The sequence below is a fragment of the Sarcophilus harrisii genome, chromosome 3, assembly GCF_902635505.1.
Source record: "Sarcophilus harrisii chromosome 3, mSarHar1.11, whole genome shotgun sequence".
NCBI lineage: Eukaryota > Metazoa > Chordata > Mammalia > Dasyuromorphia > Dasyuridae > Sarcophilus > Sarcophilus harrisii.
Genome location: NC_045428.1, coordinates 449,358,738 through 449,378,347, shown reverse-complemented (window position 1 = coordinate 449,378,347; position 19,610 = coordinate 449,358,738). Strand labels below are relative to the sequence as shown.

At 39.2% G+C, this 19,610-nt stretch overlaps 1 protein-coding gene and 1 long non-coding RNA gene across 2 annotated transcripts in view; both read right to left on the bottom strand.

The window, feature by feature from the left end:
• OPCML (opioid binding protein/cell adhesion molecule like) overlaps positions 1–16,515 on the bottom strand; it is a 1,459,533-nt gene extending 1,443,018 nt beyond the window's left edge. The window contains exon 1 of the mRNA XM_031963694.1: positions 16,296–16,515. Coding sequence (XP_031819554.1) covers positions 16,296–16,356 — 61 coding nt within the window. The 5' untranslated portion in view covers positions 16,357–16,515. The remainder of the gene's footprint in view (positions 1–16,295) is intronic.
• A 1,101-nt stretch (positions 16,516–17,616) lies between these two features.
• Positions 17,617–19,610, bottom strand: part of LOC116422094 — a 45,455-nt gene continuing 43,461 nt past the window's right edge. The window contains exon 3 of the long non-coding RNA XR_004232681.1: positions 17,617–17,883. This is a non-coding gene — a long non-coding RNA (uncharacterized LOC116422094). The remainder of the gene's footprint in view (positions 17,884–19,610) is intronic.

Sequence of the window (19,610 nt, the reverse complement as noted above, 5' to 3'; positions counted from 1 at the left end):
AATCCAATTCATGCCAAATTAATATTCCAAAAGCAAAAGTCTGACCACTCTGACCCTGCTCAGAAATCTCATTGGTTCCCTGTGCTTCCAAGAATAAGCACAAGCCCTTCTGTTTGATATTTAAAAAAAAAAAAACCTTCATAATCTTTTGGGAGACTCTTTCTAAACTTATTTTTCATTATTTCAAATCACACAATCTCTGCTCCAGCCATAGTCTCCCACTTGCTGTTTTCCCTCAGTAACATTATGTCTTCCATCTTCATGTCTTTATAAAGTTGTGTTTATATTTAAGATGATACTGCACCTTACCTCCACTTCCCAGAATCCTTCAGTCCTTTCAAGATTTAGTTCATTTCCAAAGTGGCTCTCTTCAACAATGAAATGATTTAAACGAGTTCCAATTGTTCAGTAATGAAAAGAGCCATATACATCCAGAGAGAGTGTAGGAACTCAGTGTGGACCACAACATAGCAATTTCGCTCTTTTTGTTGATGTTTGCTTGCATTTTGTTTTCTTTCTCAGTTTTTTTCCCTTGTAGATCTGATTTTTCTTGTGCAGCAAGATAAATATATAAATATGTATACATATATTGGATTTAACATATATTTTAGCATATTTAACATGTATTGGACCACCTGCCATCTAGTGGAGGAGGGGAAAATTTGGAACAGAAAGTTTTACAAGAGTCAATATTGAAAAATTACCTACACATATATTTTGTAAATAAAAAAGGTTTAATAAAATTTTAAAAATAATTGAAAAAGATTCAATTCATCTCCCACACAAATCTTTCCTGATTTCTCCAGTTAGTAGTTCCATATAGGGACAAAAAAATTACTTTGTATTTATTTATCTGTGTGAATGTTAAATCTTTTCAAAAGAATGTAAGTTCCTTTAGGACAGGATTTTTTTTTGTCTTTGTATTTCCAATGCCTGGAACAACATTTTACATCTAGCAGTTGCTAATAAAAATGGAACCAAATTAAATTTCACTTGATTTTTCTAAAATTCACTCTCTACTAATCCATTGGTTCAATATTTCAAATTTATTTTACAGATATATTCTCAAGCACCTACTATGTGCTAGGTACCAGGAATACAAAGACAAGATATCATTGAAACACACTCAGTCTTCAAAAAATATTCATTCTTTTGAAAGATAAAATATGTTTGCCCATACAATATAATAGAAGAAAAATGGAAAGTACAGAGAAAATACTGACATCCTGGGTTTGGGGAGAATGAGAAAGCTGAGATTTAAAAAGTTGAAATAACTTATCCCAAATCATACAGTAAGCATGAGTCAAAGTTCAAACTCATGTCTTCTAAATCTAAGTTTTATTTTATGCATTAAAACAGTGATTTTAAAATATTAGATTGGTTATAGAAAGCTCTTTCATTGTCAGACAGAAAAACTCTTTGTCTTCTCTCCTGATGCCTATCTATGGTGTTGAGACAGGTCTGAAATTGACCCAGAAGTCAAAGATAGAGGATGCCCATATTTTCTTCCAAGGACCCCCTAGAAATACTTTATGATACTTGGGGTTTAATCTAATTAATGTGGAAACTACCCTTTTTATTTTTTTCAAGAAAGGATGATTCATTTTTTAATTTTTATTTTTCTTGGGAGGATTTGCATATATATTTTCTTTTGCAACATGGAACTGTGTTTTATTTGACTTACATATATAATTAAGGTCATATTACTTGCCTTATCAAAGGGTAGAGAAGAGGAGAAAAGGAAAGAATTTGAAACTCACCATTTTAAAAATGAATGTCTAAAATTTCACATATAATTTGGATATATTTAGCAAAAACATATTTTAAGAGAATTTTTAAAAAGAATATATATTCCAAAATGTATTTTCTTATATGACATATTAAAGAAAAAAGAAAATAGGATGCATTTGCCTGGAGAGACTTATTCTAGGAGCAATATGTCTTGTTAATTTTTCTAAGCAGTGCAATTAGATATGCCTGTAGGCATTGGTTCAAGCACTTTCTCTTTTCCCAAGTACATGAGCAGACAATTGTTTCAAGATTTGGATAAGGCACTGCTATTTGTGAGCAATACTGAGCTAACAGAAAATAAAATTTTATTTATAAGATAATGCTCTTATTTTAAGATTCTCCTTCTATGTCTACTACCTTTCCTTACCCTCTCCCAATGAAAAAAGGAAGGAAAACAAACATTCTATTACAAGCTTGTATAGTTGAGCAAAACAAATTCCCGAAAGGTTACCTTCTCCTCCAAAAAAGAATATCTCAATTTGTACTCTGAGCCTATGAACTCTCTATCAGGTAGTGCAGAACAATTTCATGATGAGTCCTCTGACATTTGATTGTGGTTGACCACTATGTTGATTAGTTTCTAAGGTTTTCAGAATTGATAGTCTTATATAGCTCTGTTATTACAATATAAATTGTTCTTCAGGTTTAGCTCTCTTCACACTGCATCATTTCATACAAGTATTCCCAGGTTTCTCTGATACTTACCTCTTTTTTGCATTTGTTGGAATATATAGTTTTTTTTTTTTATATTATAGTTCTAGAATATATGGAACATATAAATTGGTTTTTTTAATTAAAACTTTTTATTTTCAAAACATATACATATGGATAATTTTCAATATTCACCTTTGCAAAACCTTGTGTTCCAAAATTTTTCCCTCCCTTTCCCCCAACCCTCTCCTCCAGATGGCAAGTAATTCACTATATGTTAAACATGTACAATTCTTCTATACATATTTCCACAATTATCATGCTGCACAAGAAAAATGCGATCAAAAAGAAAAAAATAAGAAAATAAAATGCAAGCAAACAATAACAAAATAGTGAAAATAATATGTTGTGATTTACACTCAGTTTCCCACAATCTTCTCTTTGGGTATAGATGACTCTCTCCATTACAAGACCATTGAAACTTGTGTAAATCATCTCATTGTTGAAAAGAACCACATCCATCACAACTTATCATCTTGCTGTTGCTCCTGGTTCTGCTCCCTTCACTTAGCATCAGTTCATGTAAGGCTTCAAGCTTCAATGAAATCATCCTGGCTCATCATTTCTTACAGAATAATAATAGCATTCTTATACCATAACTTATTCAGCCATTCTCCAACTGATGGGCATCCACTCAGTTTCCAATTTCTTTCCACTACAGAAAGGCTGCCACAAACATCTTTGCCTCCTTTTTGTTATCTCTTTGGGTTATAAACCCAGTAGAAACACTGCTAGATTAAAGGGTAGGCACAATTTGATAGCCTTTTGGGTTTAGTTCTAAATTACTCTCCAGAATGGTTAAATCATGAAACCTACTAGCTCTTTGATCACTTCTTATAAAACATTCCTCTACCATAACCTGTTCAGCTTTTTTCTCAATTGATGGGTATCCATTCCCCCACAGTTTCTAGTTCTTTGCACCACAGAAAAGATTAGGAGTCACTTTCATAGGTCAGTAGGTTCTTAATATCCATCTATAAACTTGCCTCTTTATTCCATAGTCCATGGAATGTTTAACTTTGGATGTCTCAGGTTCACAATCCTGGAATTATCCTGGATTCCCTGTACTTTCTCCACCCATATACTCACATATTCACATATTTAACATATTCAATCATTTGCAAAATCTTACAGTTTCTATATTCACAGCATCTCTCAAACCAATCACTTTTCTTCAGTAAAACAGCTCCCATCTTAGCTCAGATTCTCATCTTTTCTTATATAGATTATTGCGACAGCTTCCTAATTGCTCCCCCTGCCTCAAGCCTCTCCCTACTCCAGTCAATCTCACAAACGGCTGCCAAAATAATTTTCCATAAGTGCAGATATGACCACATGACTCCCAGTCCTCTAGGATGAAAGACACACTCTTCTGTTGAAGCTTTTAAAACCCTGTACAATGTAACCTCAACCTCTTTTTCCTGTCTCATTTTGAACATTACTTTCCTTCTTGCACTCTTCAGGCCAGCCAAAATAGCCAGATGGTCCCACACGTCACTAGATCTCTCTTTTCAGTGTCTTCAGACTAGCAATCCACTGTGACTAGATGTGATTTTTCCTTATCTCCACCTCATGGAACCGTTTTCTTCCTTTAAGACTCAGTTAAGATACTGTCTTCTGCATGAAGCCTTTTCTAATCCCTCCAAACTGCCAAACTGCCTTGGTTTTAACTACTTTGTGAGTGTGTGTGTGTGTGTGTATACACATACGTACATATATGCATATATGTATATGTATATAAATATGCACATACATCAACTGTAGATTCATACTTATATATTTTTATATGTACTAGCTCCCCTCATTAGAATGTAGATCATTGGAAGTAGGGATTTTCAATTCTTGTACTTTATCCCCAGGCTTAGCACAATTTCTGGAAGAGATTAGGTGCTTAATAAATGCTTATGAATTAACTAAGTTATTAACTTTATTTATAAAGAAGAATTAGTGCATAGTTTAACTGAATTGGAATTTAGGAAACTTGATTTTGAAGTTCATATTTGACATTAATTTTCTTACCTCAGTTTCTTTGGGTAATATAAGAAAATAACCTTTGTCCTTACCTTACAATACTACAAAGATAAAATAGAAGATAAACAGAGATATACTCTGAGATCTCTGATAGTTGCTACCTGTTTCCAATTGTTAACTGAAAACTCTCATCCAAGATGTTCGTGGCCTTCCATTCCCAGAGATAAGACTCAAACATGCAGCACTTTTAGCCTGATTTCCAACTCAGTCCTGTTGTTTCTTCCCATGTCCTTTCTGGCCTCTTTCCTAATAGTCTGTGCAATAGTGATCATATACCTGGCAGGCTCTGGGACACTGAATTGGAGAAATAGAATTTCTTTACTGTACCTCCCCTCAAAGGAAGAAGCAAAAAATGAAGCCCTGCATCACTCCCACAGAAGAGAATTGCAAGGAGTTCCCTTAAATATCCCACCTACTCCAAAGCAAATGTCACAGCTACTTTGGTATGTGCAGTTGCTACACTGGTAATTATAATCACACCCATCACAGCCTGAGGAAAAAGACAGAGACAGGGGCAGAAAGAGAGGGAGAGAGAAAGACAGAGGTTAAGACAGACACAGTATCAGAGACAGTTAAACAAAGAAAAAAGAAAATAGAAATATAGATAACACTATGGAACCACAGACAGACAAGTAAGCTATACAGAAAGAAATAGCCACAGAATAAAATTATACTGGTAAAAATATGGAATGGTTGAAAGACTGCTTTTTTGACAAAGGCGCGTAGCAGCATAGATGTAGAGATGGGAGTAATCTTAAAATCATTTAATTCAACTCATTTACAGAGGAAACTTAAGTTCAGATAACCCAAGTATGGTAAGAGGCAGTGTGGTAATTAGAATAAAGATCCATTCTTAGACTCAAAAATATCTGAGTTGAAGTTATATCTCTGACACGTACTAATTTATGTGGCCTTCTGGTATAAGCAAAAGGCTTAACTTCCCAGTGCCCCCTAGTCAAATGAGACTACAAATTATTAATCTATATAAGTGAATGTAGTTTCCATTCAAGGAGTTCCCTACCCATACCACCCATGAAATATTAGGTCCGACAAATATTCTAACTCCAATGAAATCTGGAAATGAATAGTCAATTGATCCTGATTTCACTTCTTTTGAAAAAATAGCTCAGCCATATTAGTGGTGGGAATAAAGAAATAAGCAGATTATATCCATCTCATGTCTAGGTCTCTAATCTGGTGAGCTCTCCCTCAAAAGGGAGAAAGTCTAATAATACTTATCCTAAGTCTATTGAAACTGGGTGGGGTTCCTTCACCCCAGAAGTTAATGATCTCTGTGCCAAGTTAGATTGGACATTCTCCATGAGATAAAGCCACTGGGTTCTCTGTAGGGTTAGAGAAAAGAGGGGGTATTTTTAGCTTTTGAGGCCTGTGGTCTTTGATGGTCCATTTCAATCTGCCACATCTTCTTTTCTAACCTTTTTCTATCTAGGATAGAGTGGGTTTATGTTTGAAAAATCCCTCACTGACAGCACAAGACCTTTCTAAATACTTTCTTTGTTTCTTTCTTTCCAGGACTAGGAATATCCATAGTTTCTCTACCCATTCCCCTTCATCTATTTTGCAGGTCCATGGTCTTCTTCTTCAGGTAAGCTCACCCCGGCCCTCTCTTCAGTGTCTGGACATCTTTTCTCCTGTTCTGAATTCAGAACTTTTATTCAGATATATGTCCATTCTTTATTTGTCCATGTTAGTGTCATCCCCGTGTGCATCTTAAATGATATGGACTATTTGTAGTGTTTTCCAAGAATTGAGCTTGACTGAAACAACTTGACGACCACAAAGTTTTCAGAGTCCATTTTCCATATTGGACATAACCTCAGGATTCTATGAAGCTTAAAGTGGAATCATGAGCTTGACCTTAATGACCATTTAATCCAAGCCCCTTATCCCATGGAAGGAAACAGAAAAGTAAAGAATTGAATACATCACTTCTCAGATGTAAAATGTGGATCACACTACCTGTAATGCTTATCATACAGGCTGTTAAAAAAGTCAAATAAAACTAAGTGTGCTGCAAATCTTAAAAGATGCCTTCAAGTGCTCCAAAGAGTTGTTTGAGGGTAGAAACTACAGAGACTTTCCTCTAATACCCTGAGCCTGCTCACCTCACTTCTCAACAATATACTCTAAAGACCCTTAGGCCCTCCCATTACCACTAACACTGAATCCCATATACTGCTGGGTCTTTCCATCTCTCCCATAACTAAACCCTCCTTTTTCTATTATTTCTTTAAATCAGATTGTACTTTTTTTTGAGAACAGGGGCTGTCTTTCCTTTCTATTTGTATCTCTAGCACTTAGCATGCTATTTGGAATATAACACTTAATGTTTTCTATTCCAATATTTTAGATTAAGATCTGGAAGGAACTCAAAAAAATCTTCCTTCATTTTATAGATAAGAAAACTGAGGAGCAAAGACAAGATATGACTTGCCCAAAGTCTCATAAATCATAAATAGTACAGGTAGAATTTGAATCCAGAGCCTTTCACTGAAAAGCCAGTATACTTTCTATTACATCATGCTACCAGATAGAATATCAGAGATCGCTCTCTGAATTTCCCTACTGCTTTTTATTTCTCTTTATTTTATTTCAATCTCAACTGCACCAGAAAGGCTCATCTTTCTTCCCAAAATTAAAGTTTCATTTCTCCCAAGCACAGCATTGTTCTCTCTTACAGAATCAGGTTATAACTCCAGTTATACATATGTTCTACTCCATGATGTAGTAATCACTCTTCCCCTTGGACTGGGCTAAGTGTGTGCAACTGAGCTTCCCAACTTTGGGGAAGTTCAAGCATGCACTACCATGATGGGATTTGTAAGTGACTGTGGCCCATGAACAGCCTATCCTGATAGCCGTGTGTTAGGGCATGCATCTGTGTTTACTCAAAGAATCACACTCCCAAGCGTGTTGTCTCAACATGTGATGTAAGACTCCGACTTAGGCAGCTCCAGCTCTTCACACCCGGCCCGTGTACTTCTTAGGCACTCTCTGTCTGTGTTTACTAACAAGCATGAACACTGAAATAAATAATAATAGTAAATATCCTCTGCAAGCCTCCATCACTAACTCACAGAAATTGCTAAGCCAATTTCCATGCCCCAGAATGGAGGATCCTCTTCATTAGCCCCATTTTACAGATGTGAAAAGGGTACAATAGTGATTCGATTGGGATTCATAGAAGAACTGGCAAAAGAACCCAATATCCCTAGTTATCAGCAATCCCCACCTCATTCCTTGAGGGATGCAGCATTTTAGAGTAGAAATAGTACAAAGCTTAGAGTCAGAAAACCTAGGTTAAAATTCTGAGTATTACCAGGGTAAATACCTAAGAAATTGCCTCTTTGGGTTTCAGCTTTCTCATCTGTGAAATAGTTTGGACTAGTTGACTTGTAAGAGCTTTTCTAGATCTAAGTCAATGATTCATTCTTTACCCTCATTGTATGATCTTGGGCAAGCTGCTTGAACTCTTCAAGCCTTAGTTTATCTACCTGTAAAATAGGGAAAATTCTATCTCTCTACCTTATAGAGTAGTAGTAAAGAGCTCTTAAGATGCACAAGGATACAAAGAAGTTGTAGTTTTCTGGGCGGGGAGTGGGAGAGAGAAAAGGGGCAAGGACAGATCATTACCCATCTCTGACTTACATAAATAAATCATAGGTTCCCAGGTAGTTGTCTGACTCAGGAGTCAGTTGCCTGACTTATCCAGAATTTCACAGCTACTAAACATCTGAGGTGAGACTTGAACCTAATTCCTCTCAACTCCAAATCTGTGACTCTCCAGCATGTCCCGTTACCTCCCCATAAATGCGGTGATGAAAAGCTATAGAAATGATACCTTTTATTATCCCCATTAAGAAATGTATCCAGAATAATGCCATATTCAGGGATTCCTGTTACAATGTTCCAACAAGTCTAGTGAATGAGAGTTGCCCATTTCCCCTTTGTTCTTGACTGAAGCTGTGCCCAGGTCTCCATTCCTTGAAAGGCAGGAGGAGCGGACCTGCTCCACTGTCTGGTCTTTCGGCGTGCAATATGACAGTCACATATCATATCCTATGAGCATGCAAGCAGCCATTCCAATCAATGGCCTGTGTCCTAATGTATCGATTCATCTTGGCCTTTCCAAGGGCCTCTCCGCAGAGCATCTCCCTGCTCATTAAAGGGAATGTGTAGCATCATAATGATAATGCTTCACACTTATCCAGCACATTGCCCAGGGGTATCTCCAAGCATTTTGCAAACATTTAATTAAGCCCTATGGCTGTTAGAGACTCCCTGGCCACTCCTCACCAAGGGGGTCTGGGTGGGCAAGTGAAGATGGGGCTTGGAAGGATAGAGTAAGTGTTGTCTTCTGCCTGTAGCATTGTGTGAACACGTGGCTCTGTGGGTGTCAGGGTGGAGAGGAGGGGGAAGCTTAGGGTATGGGGAGGCTGCAGGTGCTGTGTTGCTAGGAGGGAGGATTGACACGTGCATGGGGGTGTCTGGCACAGAGAGAGTGCAGGAATTTCTCCATCTGTGCTACTAGGGGAGAGGATCTCAAGATTGCAGGGACTGGTAACCTGGGAGCTTTGTAGGGCTAAAGGACAGTCTGGAACAAGGGAGCCTCCTTTCTCTAGAATCCTGTGGGTACAATTCTGGGGGCTGCCTATTTCCAGACTCACAAATGTATATGAAAAAAATAGGAAGGCACAGGCTGGTGGTATATACTCTTATAACAGTTATGAGTGATTCTCTTTGTGACTTCCAGCTATCAAATTTATCCTTCCTCTTTTCACACAAGTGCATTTACTCCTGCCTTGACTTCCAAAATAACAGAGTCCTCAGATGACACAGTTTTTTTTTAATAGAACTGGGAACCTGCTGCTGACTCCCATCTCTGACAGACCCCCAGAGAGGAAGCCGCGTTTCCTTGTGTTTGGCAGAGAAGGGCTATTGATGCTTTACCTGTCATGGTACAGATCTGCTTTAGGCCTATGTCCCCAAATAGCAGGGAAACCTAAGGAGGACAGCTCTGAGCTGAAAATTGTGTGGACTGATCTGATTAGGCATCTTTAGCAAGGCTGGAAGGGGTGAGGGAGCACAGCAGAGATGCCCTGAGGCAATGCCAACCTGTCTTGTTCCCCTAGGTACTTGCCCTGGTTCTCCTGATCCCTGGAAGGTGCCACTCAGCATCCCAACGTGCTAACATCCATGGCTACTGACAAGGTAGGTTGTCAGCAGCCAGAGGCCATCTGTATTCTGACACTTGAGTCTATCCACAGGAACTACCTGGGGTTTCCTTTCAAGCCTTCCTCTACTTCCAGCCCCAGGCAGCTGTAATAAACTGGCAGAGACCCATCTGCAGGCAGGGCCCAAAGGCTCAAGGGTCCTCGTTGAGTCAGGGCATGGAAAGGAAAGTCAGAGTCCATGAGCTGCACGCTACCCAAAGGTGTAAAAACCAGCTGCCAGACTCAAGTTAGAGTGTTTAGAGCTGAAAGGTTCCTTGTGGAGTAAGAGGAAAGGAAACTGAAGGTCATCAGGGTTAATGGGCTTGTTAAGGTCACACTGATAGTAAAAATCATTAGAAAAGAGATTTGGAGCTAAAACCTTGAACTCCAGAAGCAATGTTCTTTCTAGCGTAACATAATATCTCCAAAGTTCTCCAAAGCTAAATCACAAGCCTTCTTTCCTTGCCTACTCAAAAGATTTCTAAATCCAAACTACTAGAGTTCTAGACAAAAGGTGAATCTTTCACCCACACACTCATCTCTACACCTCCCCCACACTACCTTTATTGCATCAGTATGGAGGCTCAGGAAAGCTTAATAGTTAAGGTCAGTCTGTTCACCTACAGGTAAGTCTTCCTCTGTTGCCTTCACATAGCACAGATACAATCCTAGTGTCTGAAAAACTATACCTGGGGATCAGGTTTAGGCTTGGTAACAGAAGCGCAATCTCGGTCCAAGGACCAGCCTCTCTAAGTTCAGAGAGGCTCCTCCTCAGAGGGTTTGGCTACTGAGAAAAAATGTCTTAGTCACAAAAACTCGTGTAACTGTCTTCTAATGCTTGTAGAAGGGTTGTAACAGCACAGGTCATACACAGTATTGAAGTTTCTGGGGTGAGGTTCAGACAGAGGGAATAGAAAGGGAAGAGCAGGGCAAGGATTTTTCCATTTTTGCGTGAACACCAGTCAGTGTTTGGTCATTTTTGTTTCTGTGATATTGTCACAGAATAGTGTAAATCTTAACTTAGCCAAGCCTGCTCCTTCAGCAGCAGAAGAGATCACATTCCCCTAGAAATTCCCAACCTCTCCTATTTTGCACTAATACTATTACTCAATGATTCCTTGGAAAATACTATAAAATATTACTCTTGTTTTTCCATCTTGACTTTGAATACAAGAGAAAACTGAGCCATATAAGAACAGTTTTCCTTTATACAAGGTGTCCCATAAAATCTTAATACTGTTTTAAGCTACACAATCTTAAAAGTATTAAACTATCTTGTGTTATTAAAGTTTAAATCTCCATTAAGATTTTTGGGATGCTTTTTAAGTCACATATCTTCTCATTGGAGCCTCATGATCCTGTGAGGTAGAGGTTATTATTATTGCCCTTGTATAAACAAAAAAAAAGTGGTTATTAAGTGATTTCTTCAAGTTCATACAGTTAATAAGGTCTGAAGAATTTAAATCCAGATCTGTTTGACTTTGAGGATAACTATCCACTATCCCAAGATGCCTCCAAATATTTAAATTATTGAAATGAAGCAAAGGTACATTCAGAATTTTAACTAGTATTCAAACTTGATCTGTGGACTTGGGCTTGGAAGCAAGGCCAAGTCTAAACCAATGAACCTCAGGTGAACAGAGCTTTGAGGAATATACTGTGATTGGTTCATTGAGATAAGGACTGTCATTAGACAACTTTCTTATTCAAAAGGATATTGAAGAGAGTGAATGTAATGTAGTGTGGGTAGATATTCAGGTCCTGAGAAAAAAAGAAAATGAAGGAAAGGAAAAACAAGCAAATAAATAAAAGAACAATCTCCAGATAGTCAATCCTCAGAGTGGTGGGAAATTAAATAATTTCTCCAGCCCAGAGATGAATAAGCAGTCTTTAAGAGGCTGCTTGCATTCTTCTTTCTTTTCATATCCTACTGTACCTCCTGCTGAATGAAAACAGAATGTACCTTCCCATCCTTATTAAGCTTATTATTCTTAAAGAAGTGAGGCCATATGGGGTCATGAGGATACTGGGATCAAATATTTGATAGATGTATACCTGGTAAAGGGGATGATAATAATTGATAACAACAGCAATGAATATCAGAGAATATTGGCAGGATAGTGGGATCTTCTATCTTAACATTATGGAACTAGATGAGAAAAATGTATTAGTGTTGTAGTTATTGTTATTATTGATGATGATGATAATGACAATTACAACAGCAATTTCTGTCTAATGGAGAGAAATGAAGAAAACTTGAGTTCAGGTCCTATTTTTGGCACTACTAGCTATGTGACCCTGGATAAGTCAATTAATTCCTCAATACACAAATTATATAGTCAACTAAGTGACACGATGGAGAGGCCTGAAGTCAGGAAGATTTATCTTCCTGAGTTCAAAATTAGCTTCAGATACTTATTCATTGAGCAAGTGATTTAATCCTATTTGCCTCAGTTTCCTAATCTGTAAAAAGAACTGGCAACGGAAATAACAAACCACTTCAATACTTTGCCAATAAAACCCCCAAAGAGTTGGACACAACTGAAAAATGACTTAATGACAATATTTCAAAGTACCTTTTTAAGTTTATAAGGGAATTTCTTTAATTGGAATTCTCTATGCTAAATAATTATCTTCTTGTCTAAAGAAAATCAATAATAATAATTACTACTGATATTTATTTGGTGCTTTAAAGTTTACAAAATACCTTATATTTTCCATCTTAATTGATGGAAACCATTGGTTTTCATTATCAATCAAACCAACACTCAGGCCTTGCTCATAGGGCTTTTTGGGAGAGTCTACATCTCCAAGTTTGCATCAGCTCATTTATCTCCTTCTCTGAAGTTTCTGTAAGTCTATCAAGCTCCTCTGAATGCATATGGACACAAGGTGGGTAGATCCCATCTGAACATAGCTAGCAAACATCTTTGTGTGATAGGCCTAAAATACTATTCTCTACCTGGCACTAAATAGTCTGACTCTTGCCTTAGAAAATCTCCTTCCTTCATGTTCAGGAGGTATCTTCCCTAAAGGGAAATGAAGCAAAGTAAAAGTTGAAAAGGAAGATCTCTCAAGTCAAAATGAGCCCTCCATCAAGGCCCAGAAGCTACAAAAACAAAGGGCAAACATGTGTTTGAGATTTAGGGAAGTTGCTAGGGTAACAGTCTGGGGTCTGGAGCTAGAGGGAAACAACTGAGACCTAGGTACAAAGAACTTTCAGGGGTGATTTTCATGTCATAAGAGATGCTCTATGTGGTAGGAGGAGAATGCTGAAAAGGAGAAACTCCCCACCTCCCAGTATTAGTGACCCCATATTCAAGCAGGTATATGACACTCTAACCCTTAGAGACTTCTCTCCCTCAGGCTGGGAATGCTGACTGAATGCCGTCTGACTTCATAGTAATATCACAAACCTGATGAACAGGTGTTTTTCTTGCAGAGAGTAGGCAAGAAAAAAGAAAGAGAAGAAACTTTGTCTCAAACCCTGATTTCTCTTAGGATTGGCCAGCATAGACTATTCACCTTCCTACATGATCTCCCAAATACAAGGTTAATGAGATTTCCCTCCCTTCTCAATTTTGTCTTTCCTTTCAACTACTATATCACACCGTCCCTTACCCCTGGATACCAAGAACCACAATCTTTGTGCAAGGTGTGTGCCACTGGTGTGACAATTAAATTGTCAACCCATTGCCCTCGCCACTGTCATGGTTGCAGGCTCATTACAATCTCCACTTGTTACTGTCCTTTCCATCAGAGAGATTCTGCCTAGAAAAGCAATTTATGGCCAGCGGTCTCCCCCCTAAAGGCACTAGATGACAACAACATTAGCCTTAAAATTATTCTGGGATGGAAACATGTTTTACCAAGAAATAAAAAGCTGCAAAATGAAATGGCATCAGGGCCCAGTCAGGTCAGGGTTTCGTTATTACATTAACCTTTCGTCTTTAAACTCATGGAGAGTAAATTACTAACAAGTTGGCATTAGCCCCCAAGGGAAAAAAAAGCATCTTTTAAAGAAAGGGGGTAAAAATTCCAAAAAGAGGAGAAAGAAAAGAATTGAGGAGGGTGAAACCGCAAATAAACCATTGTAGCTAATAATAACTTTTGGAGAAAGCTGGGTTCTATTTTCTGCAAGAACCTTTCAAGTTGTGATATTTTCCTTCACTCCAATTACACCTTCTAAAAGCAACTTTCCCTCCTCCTTGATTGAACCATCACATACCATGCTCCAGGCACAATTAGCATAAAGAGCAGTTCCCCAGAGGCATGCAACAGACTGGACCAAAAATGACTATCAAATGAAAATTAAACCCTAACAACTTTCATATGCTTCCCAAGTCTTAGAAGTACTTAGGGGTCACTTGGCACGTCATCCAGTCCTTTAACCTGGACATGATTCCAGTTGATGGCCCTGGCAATGACCAATGTGCCCTTTCAACTTCCATTGGTGTATTTGGTAGATTGACCTCAGCCCTCGGCAAGATCTGAAACTGTCCTTGAGCTGGGTTTCCTGGATACCGGGGAACAGCTCTCACCCCGGTTTCCTACTTTCTGCTTCTCCTGGGATCAGAGTGCACTGCAATGCAGCTTAGGTAGTTTGGCCTTTATTTTTGCCCCCCCCCCAGAAGTGGATTTTCTTGATCTTTGCCTTTACATGGAAATACACAGGACAGGATTCCCTTGCCTAGCAGGGCCTGAACCACCTGGATGATGTTACGAGTAAGCAAGCGTGCCCCCAGACCCAGAGAAGGGGGAAGGGGGAATAGGTCTTCTGGCACTAAGGAAGCTTTGTTGCATGATCAGTGCTTGACCTCCTGGGTAGGAGACTCACATACGCAGCAAAGTTTTCTGTCTCCTACTATTGACCCAACAGACTAACCTGGCTCCCTCTGTCAGGCCATAGCAGGTACTGTGTGTTCCCTGCCTGCCCTTGCCTTCTGTACTCCCAAACACTGTCCTGACCAAATCCCCCCATCCATGCACCCTTGGCTGGAATTTCTAATTTATTTTAAATATCACACAGACAGATGTAAATTCCACCCCACCTCCACCCTACTCTGACCTTCTGAGCTTATTTCTATTGAAAGAGAGGGATTTTGCCCTGGGAAATGGCTACAGAGAGACCATCTATAGCTTGGAAAAGCCAAAGCACCAAAAAGCCTCTGAAATATCACAAACTAGGATGGCTTTTCCTCTTTTCTTGATCAAATCTCTGTTTTTCTTTTTCCCTGCCAAACTCCCGTATTTATCATTTCACTTCGAAGAAATACCCAACTGCATCCATTTGCAAAGAATCCCATACAACAGTGCTTCATTGTGTGTGAGGCTGTATGAATCGGGTGTATGAGTGGGTAGGCACACGTGTGTGCATCTAAGTGCACAAGTGGATATATGTGTGTAAGTCTGTGTCTGTGCTTCATTTCTCAATTGGGAGAACCAATGTTCAATCAAGCGTTCCTCTGTTTATTTCCACCTCTTTTTTTTTTAAAATAAGCCATCTCATTGGGGTTCAGAGTAAAAATCCCCATAGCCCCTGACATCCTGGCCAGAATCTTTATTAAGACCAACCCCAACTTAAGCAGATCAGCACTGCTGGGAGGATGCACAGATCCATTCTTCTACTCGGCAGTGGCAAAGGTATAATTACTGAATGCATTTTGCAACACTTTTGCTAAGCTTTTATTGCAAAGATTGCAGCATCTTGCTTGTGTCATTGCAGAAATCTTTCCAAACAGGTAACTGCTGGGATAGGGTCTCTTTTAAGTAATTGGGGAGGGGGAGGTAAAGGAAAAACATTGAACCATTCCAGACCTACTGTGTAAGTTTCCCCCAGATCTTCCAGGGGTAATTCTACTTTTCCAAAATGATGGAGGAGGAAGAAGGATGAGACGGTTTTGAACTTCAAAGGCAAAATCTTTCCATTCAGTGGAAGAAGAGAGAGAGAGAGAGAGAGAGAGAGAGAGAGAGAGAGAGAGAGAGAGACAGACAGACAGACGGTGGAGTAATAGAGAAGTTGAAAGGAGGGGAAGGAACCAAAGTGAGGAGAGCAGAATAGGGAAAAGGCAAAAGAAAGAGAGCAATAAAGATTTCTGGTCCATTCTGCAGGTCCTAGCACAACCCATTTATGCAGGAATTCTGCCCAAATGGCCCCAGCGAGTTTCAGCTTCTTTTCTCACGCCCCTTAGGTTGGAGCTGGCTGATATCAGTTTGGTACCCAACGCAGTAGAAACAGTGTCTCACAGTAAGGGGCAGAATTTGAACCCAGCTCACCAGGACCATCCTAAGCAAACCATAAATACTCCAGGGCAAGCAGCTGTGTATCTGTGTGTGTGACTGAGGGTATGTGTTTGTGTGTCTGTGTGTGTGTGAGTGCATATGGATCAGAGCTACCTCGCTCTCACTCACTCACATGCATCTCACATTCACTCTCTGCCCATCTCCCTCCCTTTGCTTCTTTCCCCTTTCCCTCTCCTTTTACATCTTCAGATCCCCCAGGGAAAGAAAGAACCCTTCCTCCTGTACCTGGGATGAAGAGCAGGGCAGTTGTTGCTGAAAAGATGATCCAGCAGGCAGGATGGTACATCTTGGAGCTGCGGTGCTCTCAGCTGCTAGTCTGCTGCTGCTGCTGCTGCTACTGCTGCTGCTGCCTTCCTCTGTGCTGAATTCTGAGCAGGTTTAAATCCAATGTTTGCAAAGGGAGGGAGAGGGAGAGAGAGCAAGAGAAAGAGAAAGAGAGAGAGAGAGAGGAGAGAGAAAGATAGGAGCAGGCAGCCAGCGTCTCTATTTTTTTTTCTTGCACATACACACAACTGGTAAAAATCACCACCACCAATCTGCACGGGGCTCATAGCAGACCTCCTACAATGCACTCATTGGTTCTAGTCTCCTGAGTGACACACAGATACTTGCATCTCATGCAGGTTTGACTACAAGAAGAGTTGAAGCCTGTCCCCAATCCACCCCCTCACCCAGCTCCCAGCAGTGTGCTAGAGAAGTTGGCACAGAGGGTTGGTATGAATGTGCAAGTGTATGCATGTGTGAATATGAGTCTGAGTGTGCAAGTTGGCACATAGGAGAATGGGAAGACGTCTGGCAGAGTTGGCGCAAACCCGGCTCTCCCATGGAGCTGGGAGCATCAGAGGGAAAAGTTCCCTGTTAGCAGAAATGGACCTGGTACCCATGGCCCTTCCCTTGCTTTGTTACCCTTCCTGGTTCTCCACACAAAGGGACGTCACAATCTGATGGCTCCACATGGAGCTCTCCTATTTGGAGATGTGAAATCTCTCCTTGCCTGTATCACCCCCTCCTCAGCATTACTCTCAAAGTCACCTGACAGAGTTCCCTCTCCCTTGCAGAACACAGTTTCTTCAACAAGCACAGGGATACGTTAAGGCTCCTTTCCCAATGAGAGGGTGAGAATGGGCTGGTTCCCACAGTTAAAACACGTTCAGATTTTGATGCTCTAAAAGCACAAACAATCGCTTTGGTTACAGAAGACCCTTCAGATTCAGACTAGAATGTTGGGAAGCCTGGAATGTGCTGAAGTATTCTGAAACCTTTAAGAGGAGGACCACCAAAAACGACACCTGTGGCCCTCCTTCCATGCATCCACATCTCCCACTTGGCAGACTAGTTCAGCGCTCCTGTGTCCCAGTTTGACAGCGTTCCCCACTGCAGCAGAGTTAGGAGTTTGTCCCCACCGGAGCTTTGCTGACAAAGCCTGCAGCTGGCCTCCTATATAGCTCACATATTAACACTAAACTTCACTTGTTGAGTGTGTCACCTGTTTGTGCAAATGAGTACTCTGACATTTGAGAATTTGCATATAAATAGAGATTATAAGTTAGGAAAGGACCCGAACATAGATGGAAAACAGATTCCCTCTTTCTGATAGTTCTGTGATGGACAGGAAAATCCAAATGTGTCCTGTATATGATCTCAGATATTCAGCAAACTCAGTGTTTGTGCTAATAATCCAAGGCGTGACATTCTACCAAAGTACAGATGTCTAGATCACTGAAAAAGTGGCTCTGAAACCTTCTTTGGTTATGAATCCCAGTGTCCCTCAAGTTTGTCTTCGTGTCTTCTTACAAATCTATTCCTATTTCATCTAGGATAGAGAAGATAGCATCATAAAAAACTGTTGGAAATCTGGAGACAGGGTAATCAAACAAGAAATGTTGTTCTTATTCTCCTCTCCCTTCCTCTCCCTTATCATCCGTATAAAAGTGCTGTGTGATTTTTTTTCCTTTTGGTTTTTTTCATCCTTGTTCACCATTTATAATTTGTACAAGTATTTCCAGGATTAAAGAATATAATATATGTAAAGGACTCACAAGCCTTAAAACACCATATAGATATGGTAACAGCAATCTAATTGGCAAGGCAGGATATGAACATAAAAAGACAAAGAGCAATAGGAAAAACTATGTTGATGCCAAATGAGCTGTGCAGATCATATGTGCCATAGGTTATTACAGAAGGGCACAATCACCAGCATAACGAGTGACTAGAGAAAGTCAACTAGGGAAGATGAGTCTTGAACTGGGCCTTTAACAAATGGGAGGACTCCAATAAGAGAACACTGGAGTTGGGGATGGAAATGGACTTTGGTTCATAAGGGAATCCTAAGGCTTTCTTTCTGATATAATCCTCAGTATGCTCTCTATATATCTTGTTTGTACATAGTCATTTTCATGTTGCCTTTGCCATTAAACCATAAGTTTCTTGAGAACAGGAACTGTCTTTTTCTCTTTCTTTGTATTTTCAGTGCTTAGCATAGTGCCCCACACCTAGTAGGTGCTTACTAAATGCTTATTGACTGAAAACATTTAATGTTAATTGATGGTAGACTTTTATATAGACCTGTTTTGGGAGATAAGATTGAAGACAAATCAATTAATGCAGTTTGACTAATGAAAAAACTTTCTATAGACCACTATTGGAAGATAAGGTTGGAGATATAAGCTGACAACATTGCAGGGGACCTTGAATAACAAGCTAAGAACTTTGAAGTTTGTTCCAAAGGCAATGGGGATCCATTGAGAATTTTAGAACAGTACACAGTTGTTCAAAGTGATGTTTAAGGGAGATTAATTTCACAGGGATGCATAGAATGGTTTGGAATAGGGAAAAGATAATTGTAATTGTCTTGTTATGAAATGATAATAGTATGGACTAGGATGTGACAAATATTTAAGGGGATTTCTCAAAATATGGATGAGGAAAAGGAAAGCACAGGTAAAGATGAATTACTGCCTTCCTTTCTGTTCCCAATCACAAAGTCAAATCACAAATCTTTAAAAGACTAACCTATGGGGCATCTGCCCTTTTATAAGGGGCCTTTTAAAAGCTTACTATATTATTCTCCCTCCAACAGAAAAAAATCTTCCAAAATTCATATTCACCAATTTATATCAGAATGTATATCCAAAGATCATTTATTTTTAGCAAAAAAATTTGAGCCTGTTAAAAATAATTTTTAAAAACACATAAATATGTATTTTATGGGTTGTCTTCCCAGGCCTATTGTATGATTAAAACGTATGTTTCTCTCTCTCTCTTTTTTTAAAGAAGAAAAATGTATAAATGCATATTTAATCGATAGATGGCACCAGCTCTGAAAGAGACATTACGGTCTACTGGGTACATTTAAACATCTTAAAAAAATAAAAATAAAAATAAAACTGCCTCAATGCATATTTACAAGGGGGACTGTGCTCTTCTCTGGGGTAAATAATATGCAATTTTATACCTTCTATGATTTTTTTCTTTTTTTTAAAGCAAACAAAATCATCAAAACTGTGTTTAAATAGCAATAAGATAGGGAAATAAACC